The sequence below is a fragment of the Hypanus sabinus genome, chromosome 1, assembly GCF_030144855.1.
Source record: "Hypanus sabinus isolate sHypSab1 chromosome 1, sHypSab1.hap1, whole genome shotgun sequence".
NCBI lineage: Eukaryota > Metazoa > Chordata > Chondrichthyes > Myliobatiformes > Dasyatidae > Hypanus > Hypanus sabinus.
In genome coordinates, this window is record NC_082706.1 from 116025096 (window position 1) to 116048218 (window position 23123).

Genomic DNA, 23123 nt, shown 5'->3' on the forward strand with positions numbered 1-23123 from the left:
TCAGAGATCCTGACATCCAGGAACTTTGAACTGCTTCCTCTCTCTACTTCTGATCCCTCTGAGGATTGGTATGTGTTCCTTCATCATGCTGTTCCTGAAGCAACAATCAGTTCTTTCACTCTACTGCGTTGTGCCAGGTTGTTGCTGTGACACCACTCCACTAGTTGGTATATCGCTCCTGTGCGCCCTCTCGTCACCATCTGAGATGCTACCAACAATGTTTATATCATCAGCGAATTTATAGATGGTATTTGAGCTATGTCTGGCCACATAGTCAATGGGTATAGAGAGAGTAGAGCAATGGGCTAAGCACACACCCCTACCAATTTAGTATACTGTTGTACAGTGTTTGGTGTGATTCAGGAAACTTGAATACCTTGCACTCTGCTCCCTTCTCCAGGTCATTTAACATAAATTGTAAATATCTGAGAGCCAAGAACTTGAATTATGTATGTGTAATGCCCTGGTTATATTTTTTTTACTGCTATGCTGTAGGTATTTCATTTCAGCAGTTCTGTAAGAGCAGTCTTTTCTGCTTTTAGCATGTTTGGGTTTGAGCTAAAGATAAGGGGCTATGCTGTTCAGTTTAGGAATGTCAGGTCAGCCAATCAAAATGGTCGAATTGGGAGAAGGTTCTAGAGAATCGTGGGTGGAGTGGATTCTGTGATGGACACTGGTTTGGGTTGAGGTATTTTTGGTGGGAGCCTGGTGAAGACGAGGGAAGATGGCTCAGGATGTTGTCCCTGTTGCACAAGGTGCTGTGTGAAGATGAATGGTCCTTACTCCTTGAAGCCAATACTCCTGTGGGGAAGCCCATTTGTTTATGATGGATTTTGAGTGACATTCAGAAGGTGGTGTTCAGATCATGGGTCCAGCATGCGAATTAAAGATGAGCTGCAATTTTGTGCACATTTGGACTGAGTTAACTGTAATGGGCCATTTTTCTCTTCTGTTTCCTATTAACTGTTTGATAAAGCTGAAATTTGTGACTATACTTTATTAATAATTGTATGCCATGTACAATCTGTTATTTCTTGACGATGGCTAATTGCATGGGGGCAATATTTACATAGTATTTTCACAGAATGGGGTTCATATGGTTGAGACATTCCAACTTCCCAGTTTTGGTGGAACCCAAGTCATACTGACCCTAGACGTACAAAGTCTTTCTCATGTGCAGCAGTTTTATCACCACTGAGTCCAGTGGCTGTTGGCCAGGGACTGATGAGCTGCATCTCTAAAGACACCTGGTAAAGGGACTTCAGTGTTTTGTTCTTGCCACTTGCATCTAATTCATGATCCCAATTCTACAACAGTTGACTTGCTACTGCCAATTAAATGGAGCATAGAGCAGTGCAGTTCAGTAACATGCTGTTTGTCAGTGCAAGCCATGATGCCATTTTAAACTAATCCCAACTATGTCATGCCATTCTTCAAGAATGAAGAGGGCAGAAGAAAGGAAACTATAGGTCAGTTAGTCTGAGCTGTGTGGTTGGGAAAATGTTGAGGTTGATTATTAATGATGAGGTTTCTAGGTTCTTGCAGGCACAAGATAAAATAGGCTGTAGTTAGCATGGTTTCTGCAAGGAAAGATCTTGCCTGACAAATCTGTTGGAATTCTTTGAAGAAATAACAAGCAGGATAGACAAAGGAGAATCTGTTGATGTTGCATACTTGGATTTTCAGAAGACCTTTGACAAGGTGCCACACCAGGCTGCTTAACAAGCTATGAGTCCATGGTATTACAGGAAAGATTCTTGCATGGATAAAGCAGTGGCTGATTGGCAGGAGGCAGTGTGGGAATAAAGGGGGCCTTTTCTGGTTCGCTACCCGTGACTAGTGGGATTCCAAGGGTGTCTGTTGGGACTGATTGTCTTTGCGTTATGATTTGGATAATGGAATTGATGGCTTTGTTGCAAAGTTTGCAGGCAATATGAAGAAAGGTGGAGGGACAGGTAGTTTTAAGACAGTGGATTAGCTAGAGAAGGTCTTAGTCAGATTAGGAGACTGGGAGGGGAATGGCAGGTGGAATACAGTGTTGGGAAATGTATGGCCATGCACTTCGTTAGATGAAATGAAAGGATTGACTACTTTCTAGATGGAAAGAAAATATTTAAAAAAAGAGACACAGAGGGACTTGAGAGTCCTTGTGCAGGATTCCCTGAAGATTAATTTGCAAGTTAAATCTGTGATAAGGAAAGCAAATGTGATGTTAGCATTCATTTTGAGAGGACTGGAATATAAAAGCAAGGATATTAAGTTGAGACTTTATAAAGCATGGGTGAGGCCTCGTTTTTTGGACCCCTTATCTTAGAAAGGATCTGATGAAACTGGAGAGGGTTCAAAGGAGGGTCACGAAAATGATTCCAGGATTGAATGGCTTATCATATGAAAAGTATTCGATGGTTCTTGGCCTGAATTCACTAGATTTCAGAAGAATGAGCAGTTATCTCATTGAAACTTGTCCAATAGTGAAAGGCCTTGATTGAGTGGATGCAGAGAGGATATTTCTTACGGTGGGAGAGTCTTTGGAATGGGGGAGGAAACCAGAGCACCCAGAGGAAACCTATGGGCTATGGGGAAAACCCTACAAGATCTTCACAGGCAGCTGGGTCACTAGAACTGTAAAACATTGTGCTAACCACTATGTTATCCTGTTGCCTTGAAGCCCAATTTATTTCATGAGGTTGCTAACTTCTTCGTGCAACTAAACTTGCATTTTGTGTATATTCTAGTAAACCTGTTTCTTGAGAGGGTCATATTAAAATAAAGCAATCTTCTGTGCTCCCTTTTATTCTGATGAATTTGACACATTCATTTGCATTGCCACTTTGGTAGCATTGCAGTTAGCATGATGCTGTTCAGCTGTGGGTGTTCTGTAGAGTCTCTGTATGTCCTTCCTGTGGAATGCGTGGGTTTTCTCCCACAGTCCAAAGACTTCTGGGGTAGTTAATTAGTCTTTGTAAATTGTCCCGTGATTCAGTTAGGGATAATCAGGTTTGTCGGTTGCTGGGGTGGTGTGGCTCGAAAGGCCTATTCTGCACTGTATCGCTAAGTAAATATTTTTGGTTGTAATTCACTAGTCTTAAACAACTCTTGTTTCTATAAGTGAAATTCAGGTTTTGGTATAGCACCCATCTTGAAAATGTTTTTTGCTTCAAGGAAAAACAGCTTATTATATCGAATATAGAACAGTACTAGCCCTTCAGCTTACAATGTTATGTTTTTAACCTACTCCAAGATTAATGCTTCCTTCCCACATAGCTCTCCATTTTTCTTCATCCTAATCAAAGGCCATATAAGGGTCTATTAAATGTCCCTTGCGCTGCCTCTACCATTATCTTTGGCGGTGTGTGCGCCAAACGCCCATCAAAGATTCAAGGTACGTTTATTAAAGAAGTATGCATACAATATACAACCCTGTATTCCTGCAGGCAGGCACGAAACAAAGAAACACCGTGGAACCTGTTCAAAGAAAACACTAAACACCAAATGTGCAAATGGCAAAAAGTGAGCGAATAACACAAAATTTTAAACAACAAACTGCAGAGTTCTTGAAGTAGTCTAGGAATGTTCTCTATTCTCAACCACACTGAATTCCTGGAGACAGCAAAAGCACCAGATCACTCTGTTGGTCCAAAAACACATTACCAAAATGCAAATTACAGATTCTAACTGCACATAAATTAATAGAAGTATATTTAAAAGAAGAAAAAGTAGTTCCGTGAATGCTTGCATGACATCTCTGTGGTTGCTGGAGTGATCTGTTTGTGGGGGGTGGGGGAGCAGCTACCTCTGAAATTCCTCTCCTATACATTCCTCCAAACATATTTAAAATCATGTCTTCTCATATGAGCTATTTTTGCCCTGGGGGAAAACTCAAGTCACCTCTCATCCTTCTTTGCTCCAAAGAGAAAAACCCTAGCTTGTTTAACCTTTCCTCATAAGACATGCTCTTCAATCAAAGCAGCATCCTGATAAATCTTGTCTGTACTCTCTCTATAAGATTATACATCCATGCTATAATGAGTGAATAGAACTGAACACAATTAAGTGTAGACTGTAGAACTGCAAAACTTCGTAGCTTTTGAACGCAATCCCCCATCTAATGAATGCCAAAACATGTCATATGCCACCTTATCCACCTTTTTAATTTGTATGGCAGTTCCGTAGACATGGATACCAAGATCCCCGTCCTGCACATTGCTACGAATCTTGCCATTAACCCATATTCTTCCTTCAAGTTTAATCTTCCAAAGTATATCACTTCACATTTTTGGATTGAATTCTGCTCTTAATTTACTGAAAGTCTGCTTTCAATAACTTGAATGGAGCAAATGTCATGAGTTCAAAGGTAATAATAGTTCATTTTCAAAGAGTATTACAATTTTAAGCTACGTATTATGGAGACATAAAATTGAGATCAGTGTTGCCAGAACATAATAAAATGTACATTTGTCTTCAGGCAATGCTTGCCGGACTTTGCTGTGGAGTTCTGTATATTTGCTATCAAAATTTTTTGTCAAATGGTTGTGTATGTCTCCATGAAAGAACATCTGTTGACAACCCTCAGCGCCCCCCCCCCCCCAATTGCTGTTATAAACTTGGTTATCCTATTAAAATTTGTTTCAAGGTTTCTCCATCATTAAATGATGGGCATGAAAGTATTAAATTTCTGCAAACACTTTAGATTAAGGAGCAGATTACTTTATGTTGGTATTGCTGTTTCTTTGAATGCCACATGCAGGTACAATCGATGATGAAAAATGTTTGAAAGATGGACGTGATGGTAGCATAGCAGTTAGCATGGCGCTATAACAGCTTGGGGTGTCTGAGTTCAGAGATCAATTCTGACATCATCTATAAAGGCTCTCTGTACATGCTTCCTGTGGAATATGTGGATTTTCTCCTCCAGGTTCTCTGGTTTCCTCCTATTGCCCAAAGATGTAATGGTTAGCATGTTAGTTGGTCTTTGCAAATTGTCCTGGAATTAGGCTAGAGTTAATTCGGGGATTGCTGGGCAGTGTACAGATTCCGTGCTGTATCTCAATAGACTAATAAAATGTTTCTGTTTTATAGGGTTTTGGCCACCACTTGGACCATAAGACAGGAGCAGAATTGACCTATTTGACCCATTGAGTCTGCTTCTATCATGGCTGATTAATTAGCCCACTCAAACCCCATTTTTCGATCTTCACCCTGTAACCTTTGATACCCTGAGTAATCAAGAACCTCTCAATCTCCACTTCAACTGTACCCACTGACTTGGCCTCTAAAGCCATCCATGGCAATGAATTCCACAGATTGCCACTCTCTGCCTAAAGAAATTTCTTCTCTTCTCTGTTCTAAATGGATGTCCCTCAATATTGAGGTGTGCTCTCGGGTCCTTGACTTACCCCACTATACGAAACATCCACCCCACTTCTTGCAGCCAAGAATATCTCTATACCAATCAGTGGGCTTTGACCTGGGGAATCTTCCTCATGGAGGAGAAAAAGGATAAGTAAAGCACCACTCGATTAACTTCTGCCTTCTTCCCTTCAGTGGGTCATGTGAATTGTTAGAAATCATTTTGAAAATCAAAAATAAAGTAAATACTGCAAGTCACAAAATAAAACAAAAAAATACTGGAAGCACTTCAGCTTTTATTCAGCATTTTTGGAAAAAGAATGAATGTTTTGGGTTGGAATTCTGATAATTTGCCCTGAGTGTCTTTGATCTGAAACCAACATTGTTTTTCTTTCCACAGAAACAGCTTGACTTACTGAATTTTTCAAGTATTTTCTGTTATTAGGTTGTTCAGTTCCTAATGTAATTAGGAACTCCTAAATTAAAGTGAGATTAAATGTTTTTGGAGCTGCCTGATTGTTCACGTCAAAGTATGTATACATCAACATATACATCGTTAGGTTTATTTTCTTGCATTTACAGGAAAAAGAAATACAATAACATGTATGAAAACCACATATAAACAAAGACTGATAAGCGGCCAGTGTACAAAACATGACATTGTGCAAATAAATAGATAAGATTGTTATGAGTTATTGAGTCCTTGATGAGTCTACAGGTTGTGGAATCATTTCAATGTTGAAGTGAGTGAAGTTAACCCAGTTGCTTCGGGAGCATGATGGTTGCAGGGTAATAAATGTTCTTGAACCTGGTGTGGGAGGCATTGCTCCTGTACCTCCTACCCAGTTATATTTGTGGAGAGAAGAGTGCATCGTCTAAATGATGGCAGTCCTTGATGATGGGTGCTCAATGGTGAGTGTTTTACCAATGATCAACTGGGCTGATCTACCACTTGCTGTAAACATTTTTGTTCCTATGATGCAGCCTGTCAGGATACTCTCCACTTTGTATTGATGGAAGTTTGTCAAAGTTTTAGATATCTTGCTGAATCTTTGCAAACTTGTAAGAAAGTAGAGGTGCTGCTGTGCCTTCTTGGTACTTGTATAGTGTTTTCAGGCCAGATCCTCTGAAATTATGATGACAAGGAATTTAAAGTTACTGACCCTCTCTGTGTCTGATTCCCTGATGAAAATTGGCTCACAGACCTTGGGGTTTCCTCCTCCTATAGTTAATTATCAGCTGTTCGGTTTTTCTGATGTTGAGCAAGAGGTTGTTGTTCTGGCACTGTTCAGCAAGATTTTCAATCTCCCTGCTAAAAGCAGATTTGTCACCACCTATGATTTGACCAACAACAATGGTATCATCAGCAAACTTAAATATGGAATTACAGCTGTATTTAGCCTCAGTCATAAGCATTATGAGTAGAGCAGATGTTTGGACGAGATTTTTTGTGAATCTGTATTGAATGGGGTCAACAAGTGAGGTCTTGAATGATTATATTGCACAGAGATGTATTGAGGACTAGGTCTTGGAGCTTAGTGAATTGTTTTGAGGGGATGATAGTGTTGAATGCTGAGCTGGAGTCAATGAAAAGCATTGTAATGTATACACCTTCACTGTCCAGGGGTTCCAGAGCTGAATGATGAGCCAATGAAATGGCATTTGCTGTTGACCTTTTGTGATGGGAGGAAAATTGGAGTAGATGCAGGTCACTTCTCAGGCAGGGGTAGATATGCTTCTGGCCAGCCTCTCAAAGCACTTATGTGGATGTAAGTGCTAGTGTTGATAGTGACTACATTGGCTTAAAGAATGCTAGGAGGAGTTGGTCGTGTTCCCTGTCACTTCAATCTGGCTTGAGATCGCTGTCCTCACTTCTTATTGTGAACGTTTGTTCACATTCAGGTGCTGTATCTGTATTCTTGAGTCCTTCAGAAGATTGAATCACTAGTGCATTTAGATGGTTCAAAGTGTGTTTCATAAAGGGAAATTGTGGGCTGCTGATTGCAGCGATAATAGCTCAGCAGGGCACCATGGTAGTGTAGCGGTTAGAGCGACATTATTATGGCTTGGTGCATCAAAGTTCAATCCAGGTGTCCTCTGAGTTTGTCTATCATCCCCTTGGAATACATGGGTTTCCTCTGGGTGCTTAGGTTTCCTCCTGCAGTCCAAAGACATGCCAAATAGTAGGTTAATTGGTCATTGTAAATTATCCCATGATTAGGCTAAGGTTAAATTGGTGGGTTGCTAGCAGCACAGCTTGAAGGTCAGAAGAGTTTATTCCATGCTGTATTTCCAAATAAAACATATAGCTGGTAGTTTTTTGAGCTAGTCTGCAAAATGTAGCTGCGTATTGCTAGTGCCATCTCAACAAATGCATAGCCAAGCTTAAATGACCTTTGCAGATTTGAAGGGGGCATGACTCTTCCACTATATGGCGTAGTTTTAGTTTTCTATTTTATGGTTGGCATTTTTCATGAATATTGACTTTTATTCAATGTTTAACCAACAGAAGTAAATGCATCGTTAGTTGTTGACCTTTTATATTTGATTTGTGAACATTTTATGCAAAATAGACATTAATTGAAATTTTAAATCTAGGCCAACCTTTATTTTCTACAAAAATAAAAATGGCTTGCATCATTATAATCTTGTTGGATACAACGTTGGACCACGTTTGAGGTACCTTGGCCAAATAGTCCTAGAATTCTGCTCTTGTATCTTATTGTCTTATTTTGTATGTTACTGAGTCATAACTGAGTGTGAAGAAACTAGATCAATCCTGCTTGGCCCATCTGACGTGAAATTCATCCCATACTGGAGCAGGAAATCTTTGAGCAATCAAAATTGGGAAGCGGATAATAAACCCTCAAGAGTTCACATTTCCTACCCTAGTAGAACTGTACAGCATGAGCTATGAATGAGGATGTGATTTAAAAATTATTAACAATACTTTATTCTATGGAATTGTAGCTTTGGTCACTAATGATATTAGAGTACTGTTTGTTAAACTGTGACTGGAAGGGAATTTTTTTTGAATATTTAAGTATTGTTTTGACAGTTACTGTCAGCTATACTACTTCAGGCATATACTATGGATCTCTTTCAATTAATAATATGCATTTGACAAATGATTCCTTCAAGGCCATGTTAATGTAGCTGTACAAGAGTCCCAGGTGAAAATGATTTCAATAGTGGATCCTGATCTAACACTATCTGACAGGTATTTAACATAGTAATTTCACAAACCTCTGATCTAGAAGTATGACAGTCATTGCAGGTAGTGTTGATGTTCTTCCATTAAGTTAATATGATATAGAACATTTCAATCACTATTCAGAGGATTGTTGTGTCTTATGCTGAATATTTAATTTACACAATCTCATCAGTTCACTTGTTGCACTGGAAAATTTGGTCAGGACATGTTCATGAGTATTTTTTGCCATGCTTGGTAGATGTTAACAAGTAACATTTAAAACATTTCCAATTACTGGAATAGTAAATAATGTAGAATACAATACCATCCTATTGCTATTAATCTACAAGTTTAACTAATGTATCCATAAACTTTGCTCAACTGGCTTTTTCCTCACAACAAATAAGAAAGAATATCAAATGAACCAGGGCAAAATAAGTTCTTTCATTGTGAATATACAGAATAATGGAAATTTGTGTTATAAGTATGTGCTGAGTTGGTGGTTCTTTGTTCTTAACAACTGTCTGTTCTAATCCTATTTTGTTCCTTCATCATGCTCTGACTTTTTTCAAGTGCTTGTCTAATTCCTTTTTTTATGTTAATGTTTTCATTTGCATTGTGCCTTGTTTTAACCTATCAAACAATATTGAACTGTGCTGATGCTATGATAAATTTATCAATCAGAAATCCTAGTTCCCAACATTTGTGTGTGTGTGTAAAATAGTGTGAAGAATTAATTAACTTCTACCCACAAGTTCAAGTCTTTAAAACGTCACATTTTACTGAATACTACAAGGTGCTTAACATAAAAGGATGACTTTTAAACACGTGATTAAGACAACAACAATACATTTTGAATAAACAGGTTCTTAATACCTTGGGTCATTTTAAAAACTGTTACTTGTTGTCAAGTTATTATATCTTAAATCAAATTGTGCCTTCATTAAGCAGAATTATCAGTAAATTTCATTAATGCTGTAATGCAATCACTCAGATGTTGAATAGCTTAATTTTAATTGCTTGAATTTTGAGTGTGGTTTGGCACCTGCATGTGCAATCGCAGGTAACCAGTTGTCCTACATTTAATTTGTTTCTGTAAAGGAATTGCTGTGGAATGCCTTCTAGAAATGATCTGTGAACCATTCTTTTTTGTGGTCCAGAGCCTTAAAGGTTGGCAATTTGATCACGTGGGTAAGCCAGAGCAAATTTTGCAAATGAAACTACTCAATTTTTGCAGGCAACAGAACCTTGCACCTATATCTACTTATCATAGCAGTCACACCTTGTTGTAACCTTAGTTTTCAGTGCCCTAACATTGTGTTCCTTATCTTATAACAGCATAAGATATGGGAGCAGAATTAGGTTATGGGCCTTTTGAGTCTGCTCCATAATTTAGTCATGCTGATATTTTTTCATCAACCCCATTCTCTTGCCTTCTTCACATAACCCATTTAACAATCGTATCTATTAATCTCAACTTTAAATACACCCAATGACTTTGCCTCTTCAGCCCTCTGTGACTAGAATTCTGTAGAATCTCCTCTCTCTGACAAAAAAAGTTCCTCTTCATCGCGATTCCTTTCATTAGCAGGTTGAGAATCTGCTAATGGAAACACATCCAATTTGTCCAGCCCTTCCTGGTATTCTGCAGATTTCAGTGAAATTTCCCACTCCCTTCGACTTCTAACCTGCCTCAAGTACATAATCCAGAGCCATTAAATGCACCTCTGCAGGGTTAAGTTTTTCAATCCCAAGAGCATTCTTGTGAACCACCTCTGACAAGCCATTGATTCTACAGACAATCTAGGAACATCTGGACTGCAAGGATACATTACATCAGAATGCTCTTATCAACCATAGAACACTACAGCACAGTACAGGCCCTTCAGCCCTCCATGTTGTGCCGACCCATATAATCCTTTTTATAAAAAAAGTACTAAACCTACACTACCCCATAACCCTCCATTTTTCTTTCATCCATGTGCCTGTCCAAGAGGCTCTTAAATACCCCTAATGTTTTAGCCTCCACCACCATCCCTGGCAAGTCAATCACTCACAACCCTCTGTTTTTTAAAAAAAACTTACCCCTGATGTCTGCCTTAAACTTCCCTCCCTTAATTTTGTACATATGCCCTCTGGTGTTTGCTATTGGTGTCCTGGGGAACAGGTACTGAATATCCACCCTATCTATGCCTCTCATAATCTTGTAGAGCTCTATCAAGTCCCAGCTCTGCTAACCTTGCTTCATATAACTTGTTCTCCAAACCAGGCAACATCCTGATAAATCTCCTCTGCACCCTCTCCATAGCTTCCACATCCTTCCTGTAATGAGGTAACCAGAATTGAACACAATACTCTAAGAGCGGTCTCACCAGAGATTTGTAGAGTTGCAACATTTCAGTATCAACCGAAGTACACTCTCCAGTATACATCAACTACAGCTTGGCATTCAATACTATTATTCCCTCAAGATTAATCAATAAGCTTCAAGACCTTTGGCTCAATCCCTGCTTGTGCAGTTGGATCCGCAATTTCCTCATTTGCAGAACCCTGTCAGTTTGGATTGCAAACAACATATCCACAATTTCGATCAGAACAGTTGCACCACAAGGCTATGTGCTCAGCCCCCTGCTCCATACACTTTATACAGATTTCCCCCTAGAGCGTTCCTGTGAAACAGTTCGTAAGCCTGAATGTCGTAAAGTGAATAAGCAATCACCATTTATTTGTATGAGAAGAAGTGTTCCCAGACCCAAAAGATAACCTACAAAATCATGCCAAATAACACACAAAACCTAAAATAACAGTAACATATAGTAAAAGCACGAATGATCTGATAAATACACAGCCTATATAAAGTAGGAATACTTTTCTGCAATCATTGCAGCACTGTCTAGCGTAGCGAAAATCTCACTACGTAGCGCTACTAGTGTAGCAGATGCTCTCTCAGCGGAAGCACTCTCTCCAGTAATCTTTAAGCTGTGAAGCTGCCAAATCATACCAAATAACACATAAAAATACACAGCCTATATAAACTGGAAATAATGTATGTACTGTGCAGTTTCACTTACTGGAATTGGGAAGATAGTGAACACACTGATGGTGTTTTAGGCTGAGTTGTCGGAGGTTGGGGTGGTGGGAGGTACAGGAAACTAGTGTGTCATCTCCTCGTCGTTTGTCCATTAGGGCAAGCAGGTCACTAATGTCTTCTACATCTGCCTGCCCTGATGTTGAAGATGGAGGTTTGTCATCTGCTGTGTCTGATGTGGAATGACAGTATGCTTGACTGCTTAGCCTCACCCATTTTTCTATCATACAGTTCTTTGTAATCACTCAAACCATCCTACAGGTATGCCCTGAACCTACATATCCTTTCAAACTTAAAGTCGTACTTTTCTGCAATCATTGCAGCGTTGTCAATCGCAGCGAAAATCTCACACAGTTGCTTCACATTCAGTTCCTGGACGACTTCACTTTCAGGCTATTTGCTAATGTGTTCAGTTTCGATTGTTATCCTTTCCTCTTACAATTGCATCAGCTCTTCATCTGTCAGTTTCTTCTATTGAAATAAATGTCTTGCTAGGCAATTTTTTCCATTAAATTGCAGTTTTGTCACAGTTAAACATTTGCTTATACGAATAACCGCCTTCTGTAATTATTTTCTTCAGTTCTGCTGGGAACTTTCTGGCAGCTTCAGTATCAGCTGGAGAGCTATGAAGATACCTTCGCCTCAGAAACCAATCAAACTACCCATGACTACTTTTAAATTCCACTTTCACAACACTTCCATCACCATCATCCAGTACTTTTTGTTTCAGCTTATTAAAAAGACTGATTTCTCCTTAAGTATAAGATAACGGAACACCACGCTTTGTACACCCATCAATCCACTCAAGCAATAGACTTTCCATTTTATCCATTATTGGAAGCCGACTAAAAGAGACCACTTTGCTATGAGCAGAACCAACCATCGGCAGCTTTCAAGATTCTTTCTCTCTGCGTGTGATTAATATGAATGGTGGAGGCAGGCATGTTCAACGTTCAGACAGTGTCCCTACTTCATTCACTACGATTGAAACACTTAATTATGTCTAGTTTTACAAGCTCTTTTAGGCTTTTCCAATATCTTAGAACTCATCTTGCTAATGGATGCTCAAAATAAATCGAGATAAAGCACAGATGTTCACAAGCATGTGTTTAAGCTATGGCAGCTAGAAAGTAGTTTGGGGCACGCTGTCTTTTTTCATAAAAGTGAAACACTTCTGTTAGCGAAACTGGTAATTAATGTAGGTCTTTCGTAACAGCGAGTCATCATAAAGTGAACATTCGAAAAACGGGGGCCACCTGTACTTATGACTGTGTGGCTAAGCATAACTCCAATGCCATATTTTATTTGGCTTACGACAGTGGTGTTATCAGCAAACTTAAAGGTGATTAGTCAGCATATAGGAGGGAGATTGAAAGTCTGGCTGAGTGGTGCCACAGAAACAAACTCTTAATGTCTGCAAGACTAAGGAACTGATTTGTCTTCAGGAGGAGGAACCCAAAGGTGCATGAGCCAGTCCTCATTGGGAAAATCAGAAACGAAGACTATCAGCAACAGTGTAAATTCCTTGATGTTATCATTTCGGGGGATCTGTCTTCTGCCAAGTATGGGAGTGCAATTATGAAGAAAGCCTGACAGTGCCTCTACTTCCTTATAAGTTTGTGAAGGTTTGGCATGATAGCTAAAGCTTTGACAAACTAATGTATATGTGTATTGGAGAGTATATTGATTGATTGGCTTCAACACAGCCTGGTATGGAAACACAATGTTCTTGCATGGAAAATCCTACAAAAAGTCCATCATGGGTAATACCCTCCCTACCATTCAACACATTTACAGAGTTTTGTCACAGGAAAGCAGCATCCATTATAAGGGACCCCTTTGACCCAGGTCATGCTCTCTTCTCACTGCTACCATCAGGAAGAAGATACAGGAGCCACAGGATTCGCACCACCATGTTGAAGAACAGTTATTACCCTTCAACCATCAGGCATAAATGACCAAAGAGGATAACTTCATTCATCTTCACATCATCACTGAACTCCTCCCAAAACCTATGGACTCACTTGCAAGGACTCTTCATCTCTTGTTGTCTATTTATTGCTTGTCTATTATTTTTTTTGTTTGTTTTTTGCACACTGGTTGTCTGCCCTGTTGGTGTGATCTTCTATTGATTCTGTTATGGGTGGAGTATGCCTGCAAGAAAATGAATCTCAGGCTTCTATGTAGTATATATGTACTCTGATAATAAACTTACTTTGAACTTTGGATTCTCTCTAAGGCAGTAAATCTTTCTTTGGATACAAGTCCCAAAATTAGTCATATTCCCATATGCGATCTTAACGGCACCTTATAAAGCCTCAGTATTATATCTTCATTTTTGCATTTTACTCCTCTGAAGTTCCTGCTAGCATTGCATAACTCTTTACTTTAGGTTTCTAGTATCTGCGGTTTTTTAAGTTTACTGTAATGTTTTGACTGATTACCGTAGATTCCGGACTACAGAGCGCACCTGATTAAAAGCCGCACGCTCTAATTTTAGAAAGAAAATCAATTTTGTACTTGTACAGGCCGCACTGGATTTTAAGCCACAGGTGTCCCACGTTGTAATATGAGATATTTACACAGAAAGATATTACACGTGAGGATTTTTTAACTTTTAATTAAATCCGTATGGTAACATAAACAAATACATATTGCAAATGCTTTTTTTCGAACAGTGCCTGTAACACAGCTACTTTTAAATATACATATGTATCGGTAACACACAAATTACATTGCGTATACTTTTTTACTGAACAGTGCACGAACAACATTCCAATATCTCCTAACGACTGGTAAAAAAATATATATATATACTGCAGCCTACCAGGAAAAGTTATTGGTCGCCTTTAACTTAAAAGCTGCATCATATGCTTTTCTTCGAGTGTTTTCCATGTTGATGAGGGTGAGTACAAATGACTGATTTACAATAATTTAATTGTGAAAGTGTGCTTGATTTATCGTACAATTTCATTGGACCTCTGTGAACTACTCATCAATTTTATTGGTCTTGCTATGATCCCAGCCCCCTCCTTTGTGAGAATCGCAAGAGCACCCGTCGGGGGGGGGGGGTCAGTAGACCCAGTAGGAGAGAGAGAGAGAGAGAGAGAGAGAGAAACGTGCCAAATTGCACGTCCCACCCGGGACGACAGCGGCTATTGTCTCATGGAGACTACGTGAAAAGCCCTCGGGCAAGGTGGGCTGGTTGAGAGAGAGATTGCATCATCACAACCTGATTGACACCTGCGACTCCGTGAGGAAGTATAAAGGAGAGTCTCAGGGGGACAGCCCCCTCAGACGCACCAAGAAGACACGAGAGAGTGTTCCCGCAGCAGCGGGAAGCCATTCTGAAGGAAGCCACGTGCGTTAGATTCCGGGATTGGAATTTGTGGCTGGAATCACAGAAAAACGCTTTTAACTAACATTGGGGTGAGGAAACCAACGCTCCCCCGATTTCACGGAAGCTTCATCAAGACTCGGCAAGTTCTTTCTCTTCTCCCCCAATCTCTCTCTCTTGGTCGCCCCACGTGAAACCCAGCGATTTTCAAAGGGCTGAGGCCTGCAGACTTTCTGAGTGACTTTTATATTTCCAACGGACAATCTATTAACCCCTAGACAACAGCAGAGCTCACTTAATGATGATTATTACTATACCCGTGCTTTAGATTGAGTGTTGACGATGTGCACTATCTGAATGTATGTATTAACCCTACTTTTGTGTCCCTTTATAAATAAAATGTTTGAAAATAGTGACATCAGACTTCAATGGACCTCTCTATCTTTGCTGGTAAGTTCTCCAGTTACGGGATTCATAACAGTCTACTGTTACGAGGCAAAATGTTTTTGGTGGCATGAGAAAAAAACATGCATTAGCCGCACCGTAGTATAGGCCGCAGTGTTGCTGCAGTGTTCAAAGCGTGGGAAAAAAGTAGCGGCTTATAGTCCGGAATTTACGGTACATTCTGTCAACTCAACCTGCAAGTTAACCTGAAGAAAATTCTGAACTTGGACTTCCAAATCCTTTTGCACCAATGATTTCCAAGTTTTCTCTCTATTTAGAAAATAGTCCACATCTATATTCCTGCCAAAGTGTATCTCTCACTTTCCTACTCAATCTCCCAATTGCCCAAATCCTTCAGCAGACCACTCCTGTGACATTACCTGTCTGCAAACTTGGCCACGTTTCCTTCATCCAGGTCATTAATATATAAAGTAACTAAGTTATGTTCCCAATCCTGACTCCTGCAGTACTCCACTAGGCACTGGCAGCCATCCTGAAGATGAATCTCCCACTCCCGCCGCTCATCATTATTTTGTTACCTGTACTTCCCAACAGTGTCTTATGCCACTTTTCTGCCCAGTTAGACAGTACATTGATACTTCCATGCAGTCTGATAATAATGTATTCCCTACCAACCATATACTTGTTTTTGTATAATGCTTATCTTGCTTCACTGCAAGCTAATTCATTCATGTGTATCACATAAATCAAGATACATTGAACTGATTTTTGCAATACCTCCCTGGAGTTGGTCTTCTACTTAAATATCAGCTGCCATTATCATTTGTCACAAATCCAATTAATCTCTTCCTTTTAAAATTTATAGGTTGTTAGTTTTCGAGTATGCCACGTGAAGGCTTGAGACAAGTTTTGTATTCTACGTAATCACCTGTGATGCCCTCATTTATGCAGTTATACCCAAATCTAGCTAGCCTCATTACTTGACCTTCATGCTTCTAATTGACATTTGTCTGTCAGTATGCTTCAGTAAAAGTATTTATCCTCTGAGATTATACTAAAAATCAAAATAAAATGGAAATTGGAATCAAAAGCAAAAATGCTGTAAATGCTAGACAGATTGGGTAGCATTTATGGAACGAGGAATGTGGTTCACTAGATTGCTGGTTCTGACAAAAGATTTTGAATCTAAAACATTTTCTTCACTCTGGTGCTCTTGGACCTACTGGCACTTTCTGCTTTTGTGCCAAGATTAGACTTGTAATTTTTTGTACTATTGTTTTTGCTTTCTCTGTTCAATTAATAAACTTACTTTAAACATTAACTAGTGACATAGTACAAATGTCACCATATACTACCCTGAGATTCATTTTTTTTGTGGGCATTCAAATTTATTGTCATTCAACTGTGTGCATGTATATCATCAAAGAAAACAATGTTCCTCTGGACCAAGGTGCACAACATAGTACATAACTCACAACATAAAGTAATAGTACCAAAAATAAATTAACAAATAATAAAATGTATTCTTGAAGATTGACATTTGGCACAAGGTAGATTTACGAGACAAATTTAAAAACTAAACAGTACCACACTACCGGCATATCTTAAGTGTTAAGATTTGGGTGTAGCAGCAAGTTTAGTAAGACCATAAGACCAGACTTAGGCCATTCATCCCATCAGATCTGCTCCACCATTCCATCATGGCTGATGCCGGATCCCACATAACCACATATACCTGCCTTCTCATCATATCTTTTGATGCCCTGACCCATCAACTTCCTCAATATACCCATGGCCTTCGCCTCCACTGCAGTCTGTGGCAGAGCAATCCGCAGATTCCCTATTCTCTAGCTAAAAAAAAAATCCTCCTCACTGCTGTTCTAAAAGGTCGCCCCTCAATTTTGAGGCTGTGCCTCTAGTTCTGGATACCCCCACCATAGGAAACATACTCTCTACATCCACCTTGTCTACCCTTTTCCACATTCAGTGGGTTTCAGTAAGATCCCCCCACATTCATCTAAATTCCAGTGAGTACAGGCTCAAAAGCTGCCAAATGCTCATCAAATGTTAGTCTCCTTTGTTCCCAGTATCAACCTTATGAACCTCCTCTGGACTCGCTCGGATGGCAACATAGTAGTCTCATGACTTGGGGAAAGAAGCTGTTTCCCATTCTAATAGTTACCTTGTCCTAATGCTATGGTACATCCTGCATGATGGTAGCAGTTCAGAGGGATTGTGGGACAGATGGGAGGGATCCTTAACAATACTAAGGGCTCGATAAGTATCTGGATTGGGGGGGGGGTGGGGAGAAGAGAGCCTGATGATCCTCTCAGTAGTCCTCAATTATTGTAACCTGGTGCTCCTAACTCTCCGTGGAGGAGCTGTTTATGTGCAGTAAAAAGTGCACATAAATACACAGTAAATACTAAGAAACAAATTAGAAGAAATGGGTAAAAGCTGCACACAAAGACAGACAAGCAACCAATATGCAAAAAAAAACTATCTGTGCAAATAAAAGAAAAAGGACAAAATAATAAATAAAATAAGTAATAAACTTTAAGAACATGAGTTGAGTCCTTGAAACTGAGTCCATCGGCATGGAATCAGTTTATTGTTGCGGTGAGTGAAGTTAACCTCATTCTGGTTCAGGAGTCTAATGTTTGAGGAATACTAATGGTTCTTTAGTCTGGTGGTCTGAGTCCTTTGGTTCATGTACCTCCTTCCTGATAGCAGCGAGATGCAAGTATAGCCTGGCTGGTGGGGTCCTTCAGGTATGCTTTTTTTCTGCAACAGTGTTCCTTGATGTGCTCAATGGTGGGGGAGGGCTTTGCCTGTGATGGAGTGGGCTGTATCCACTCCTTTCTTTAAACATTTTTGTTACTGGGCATTGGTGTTTCCATATTTAGGCCATGATGTAACCAGTGAAGATACCCTGCACCGTGCACTTATAGAAGTTTGTTGAAAGTTTTCGATGGTATGCTGAATTTTCGCAAACTTCCATGAAAGAGGTGCTGCTGTACCTTCTTTGTAAAGGCACATATGTATTGGACCCAGGGCAGATTCTCGGAAATTATAATATCAAGGAATTTAATGTTACTGATGCTTTCTACCTCTGACCCACTGATGAGGACTGGCCCTTGGACCTCTGGTTTCCTCCTGCTGTAGTCAATAATCAGCTCCAGTTTTGCTGACGTTGAGTGACAGGTTTGTGTAGCACTATTCAGCTAGATTTTCAGTCTCCCTCTTCAGCATCATTGATTTGGTGAGCAACAGTGGTGTTGTCAGCAAACTTAAGTATTGCATGGGTGCTCTACTTGGTATAAAGGGAGTAGAGCAAGTGGCTAAGCGCACAGCTTTGTGCATCTGTGCTGGTAGTGATTGTGGAGGTTAATAGTTCAGTTATCTAACACGACTGCTTGGAGATAATTAGAAAATAATTTGTAAGCCAAGTGATATCTTTCATAAATATATCCAGCGTCTACTTTTATTAGGTACCACATGTACCTAATAAAGAGGCCACCAACTATATGTTCATTGTCATCTGTTGCTGTAGCCCTTCCACTTCAGTGTTAGATGTGTTCAGTGTTCAGCTGCTCTTCTGCACACCACTGTAGTAACACATAATTATTTGAGTTATTGTCACCTTCCTGGCATCTTGAACCAGTCTGGCCATTCTCTTCTGACCTCTCACATCATCAAGGCATCTTTGCCCACAGAACTGCTTACTGGATGTTTTTTTGTTTCTCTGTAAGCTCCCCGTCTGGCCACAACTATTATTCTATGGTCAAAGTCACTTAGATCACATTTCTTCCCCATTCTGGTGTTTGGTCTGAAAAATTAAATCTTTTGAGCACGTTTGCTTGCTCTTATGTATTGAGTTGCTGCCGCATGATTGGCTGGTTAGATATTTGTATTAATGAGCAGGCATACCTAATAAAGTAGCCACTGAATGTATACGCTACAAATGCAAATGGTTGTAAATTCACATTGTATGGAATTTGATGGCCGATAATATTTTTTAACAGTTTGCCTTGAAAGCAAATAATTTAGCAGCTGGATTACAGTTGGACTCATTCTAGGAAAGTTGAAACCAATCAAAAGGGTTTGAATATCTAGGATAGAAATGCAGGTTCATTTATATAATTGTTTACACAAATGCAGGGATAATGAATGGATTTTCTATTAAAAATTGAGAGATGTCTGTAATCGTTGATACTTTTATCTTGCAGAGATAACAAAAATAGAGGCAGGAGAAGGAAGTGATGAGGAGAAGTTTGTGGATGTTGTCAGTAACAAAAACATGAAGCTCGCTCAAAAGGTGTTAATTCCTGTTAAACAATTTCCAAAGGTAAGCAACTAGATTACATTCATTTCTTGGGGGGGGGGGGTGGAATTTTGGTTTGAATTCCACTAAATAGTTTAAAGACTGTACTGTAAATAATGAAACATAGGCGTACAGGTAAACACAAAAGTACAGATGCTGGGGTCAAAGCAACACGTACATCACGCTGGAGCGTGTTGTAAGTGTTGTATAGGAGTAAAGGTGTCCTCCGCTTTAAGAAAGTTTGCTTTACGCTACTTCGCTTTTACAAAAGACCTACATTAGTACCTGTTTTCGCTAATCGAAAGAAATCCAAAGAGGATTTTTGTTTTTACGAAAAAAGGTGACCACTTTAAACTTTTTTACCCAGAAAAAGACTACCATGACCGTGAAGCCTTGCGCAGGCAGGTGTGTGCGCATGCGTATACGTGCCGATTTTTCTTTTCAACAAATCGGTTTTGGCTAAATCTTCCCGATTCTGTTAAGTGAAACTACACCGAACATACATTATTTCAACTTTATATAGGCTATGTATTTATCATATCGTTCCTGCTTTTACTATATATTAGTGTTATTTTAGGTTTTATGTGCTATTTGGTAGGCTATTTTTTGGGTCTGGGAACACTCAAAAGTTTTTCCCATATAAACAGTAATTGCTTCTTTGCTTTATGCTATTTCGGCTTACGAAAGGTTTCATAGGAATGCTCTACTTTAAGATAGCAGGGAAAACCTGTAAGCAAATTGATTCTTTTCATTTTTGGTTGTGCAACTTGCATATTGTTGTGATTTATGAAGGTATTTACAGGGCTTTAGTTTTTGATCTGTTACATATTATTATAGTATCATAGAGCACTACCTTACCAAAACTAGATCATCTAGTCTGTGCCAAACTTTTATTCTGCCCAGGATTATCAACTTGCACCTCTGTATCCCTCCCATCTATGTACTTATCCAAAATTCTCTTAAATGCTGAAATTGAATTTACATCCACCACTTGCTCTGGCAGCTCATTCCACACTCGCCACCCTCTGAGTGAAGATCCTCCTCCTGTTTCCCTTAAACATTTCATCTTTCACGCTTAGCCCATGACCTCTAGTTCCAGTCTCACCCAACCACAGTGAAAATAGTCTGCTTGCATTTACCCTATCTGCACCCCTCATAATTTGTATACCTCTATCAAATCTCTCTTCATTCTCTTATGCTCTAGGGAATGAAGTCCAAACCGATTCAACCTTTCTCTATATCTCAGGCCCTCAAATCCTGCCAACATCCTTGTAAATTTTCTCAGTGTTCTTTCAATCTTACTGATATCTTTCCTGTAGATAGTTGACCAGAACTGCACATAATACTCAAAATTAAGCCTCACCAGCATATTATACAGCTTCAACATAACATCCCAATACCTGTACTGGTACTTTGATTTATGAAGGCCAGTGTACTAAAAACTCTTTTTGCGATCCTAACTACCCATAACGTCACTTTCAGGGAATTGTGGATCTATATTCCCAGATTCCTATGTGCTATTGCACTCCTCAGTTCACTGTTCAAGTTCTACCCTAGTTGTCCTCCCAATGAGCAACAACTCACATTAAACTCCATCTGCCATTTTTTGGCCTCTTGTTCTAGTGGGCCCAGATCCCACTGCAAGCTTTAGCTGCCTTTGCTGTCCATTTACCCCCCCCCCACCCCCCAAATCTTGGTGTCATCTGCAAATTTACTGATCCAATTTTATCATATTATCATCCAAGTCATTGAAACAGATGGCAAACATTGTTTTTAATACTTCATTTTGTTTCTTCCCAGTTTTTTGATTGGATAGTAGACAACATAACTTACCATGGTTGTAAGCTTTGTGTTTAGGAATTTTGCTTTCAAAAATCATACCACTTACTGAATACAAGGCCCTGGTTACATTTCTGTCAAGTCTTGATTAGTTCATTGTGCTTCAAACAGGAGTTCTGCCGGTTGGAAATAAAAATCTTCCCTGGTAGACCAGAACTATCCGACCATTAGTTTGATTTACTACTTTTGATTTCTATTATGATTAAGAATCAATACTTTCAGTGCAAATTCTAATTTGAATGCTAAGATTACAATGTAATCATTTTCTGCAAGTGTGTAAAATCTCAAACAGCAGAAATTGCTGTAACTAAATGGTGTGAAACTAAGCAATTTGTTGGAAAGGATGTGCTATGTTAGAACAGTATTGCACTTAAATTTGGGGGGAACAGTAATGCTTTTGTTACTTTATTCTAGTTATTAGAAGAACAATTGCCAATAACTGATTTTGTTGGAGAGATTATGTTGATGTTTGATGCGTATACACTCTTGGCAAAGAGTTAAACACATCTCTGTGACTTTAAGGTGTACTGAAACCTTAGAGTGCATTTAAAATCAGATGTGTTTTTTTCCACAGCTGTATGCAGTTGAAGATTTGCACTTGTTCCATTTCTTTAAAAGATCATGAGACTTTAACTGAGTGCATGTGAGCACGAGGAATAGAATAGGAGTAGCCCATTTGGTCACTCCTCTAGTATTAAGGTGGAAGTGCTACTTTACTGAATATTCCATGACCCCTGGTTTCCTTAAAGTTTAGCTTCTACATTTCTCGTGTAGAGAATTCAAAAGATTTGCCACTTTCTTGGGTGAAGAAATTTCTTTTCCTCTTAAAGTCTATTCCTTATTTTGAGGCTGACTTCAAATTCTGGACTCCTTGGTAAAGGAACATTCCAGCCTGCCAATTCGAGTAAGAATGTTCAATAAAATTTTTAAAGTTCCTTGAATATCATCTAATATGCTTAATATCTCCTCATGTGATAAACCAGACACATTAGAACTGGTCTAATGAATCTTCACTGTGTTCTATCTGTGGTAGCTGTATCCTTACTGCAGCTGTGTTTCACCTGGACTCTTTATATTTCCTTATTGACGTAGTGAAGTTCTCTTGTAATATAAGCTAATGTACAGTTTGCTTCCCAAGTTCGTGGTTGTACCCACACTTTGGGTCTCATAACTTAAAGTACCCAAGTGTGCTCTTAAGCAAATCATTAATGTTACTCAGATTCTTACTGTGTTTAAAAAATAAATAGATAAACTTGTTTTGTGCATTAAATGTAGATGAACTTTGGTTACGTTCTCTTCCATGATCTCAAATTGTTCATGTTTCCAGAGGCTTGTTTACATCGTGTTCCATATTATTTAATTTAATATCACCTGTAAAATTGGAAATATGATACTTTATTTCCAAAGACAAATTATTAATCTAGAGGACAAATATCTTTGTGGGTACTAGTCCCTGTTGTACCCCATCAGAGGCTGTATGTGTGTAGGATCTATTTATTTCCACCCCACCCCCCACCACTACAACCATTTGATTTAGAACATGAATGAATTCCCTTTTCTGGTAAACATATTGACCCCAATTCCTTTC

The 23123-nt window shown here is 39.2% G+C and overlaps 1 protein-coding gene across 3 annotated transcripts in view; it reads left to right on the forward strand.

Annotated features, from left to right (window-relative positions):
• The window catches only part of LOC132397040 (KH domain-containing, RNA-binding, signal transduction-associated protein 3-like), a 222965-nt gene that overhangs the window by 49770 nt on the left and 150072 nt on the right, over nucleotides 1-23123 (forward strand). For all 3 annotated transcript variants that reach the window (XR_009513245.1, XR_009513247.1, XM_059975282.1), the window contains exon 3: nucleotides 19602-19720. Coding sequence is in view for 1 of the 3 variants with exons in the window: in XM_059975282.1 (XP_059831265.1) it covers nucleotides 19602-19720 (119 nt within the window). In the remaining 2 variants the exon portion in view is untranslated. The remainder of the gene's footprint in view (nucleotides 1-19601; nucleotides 19721-23123) is intronic.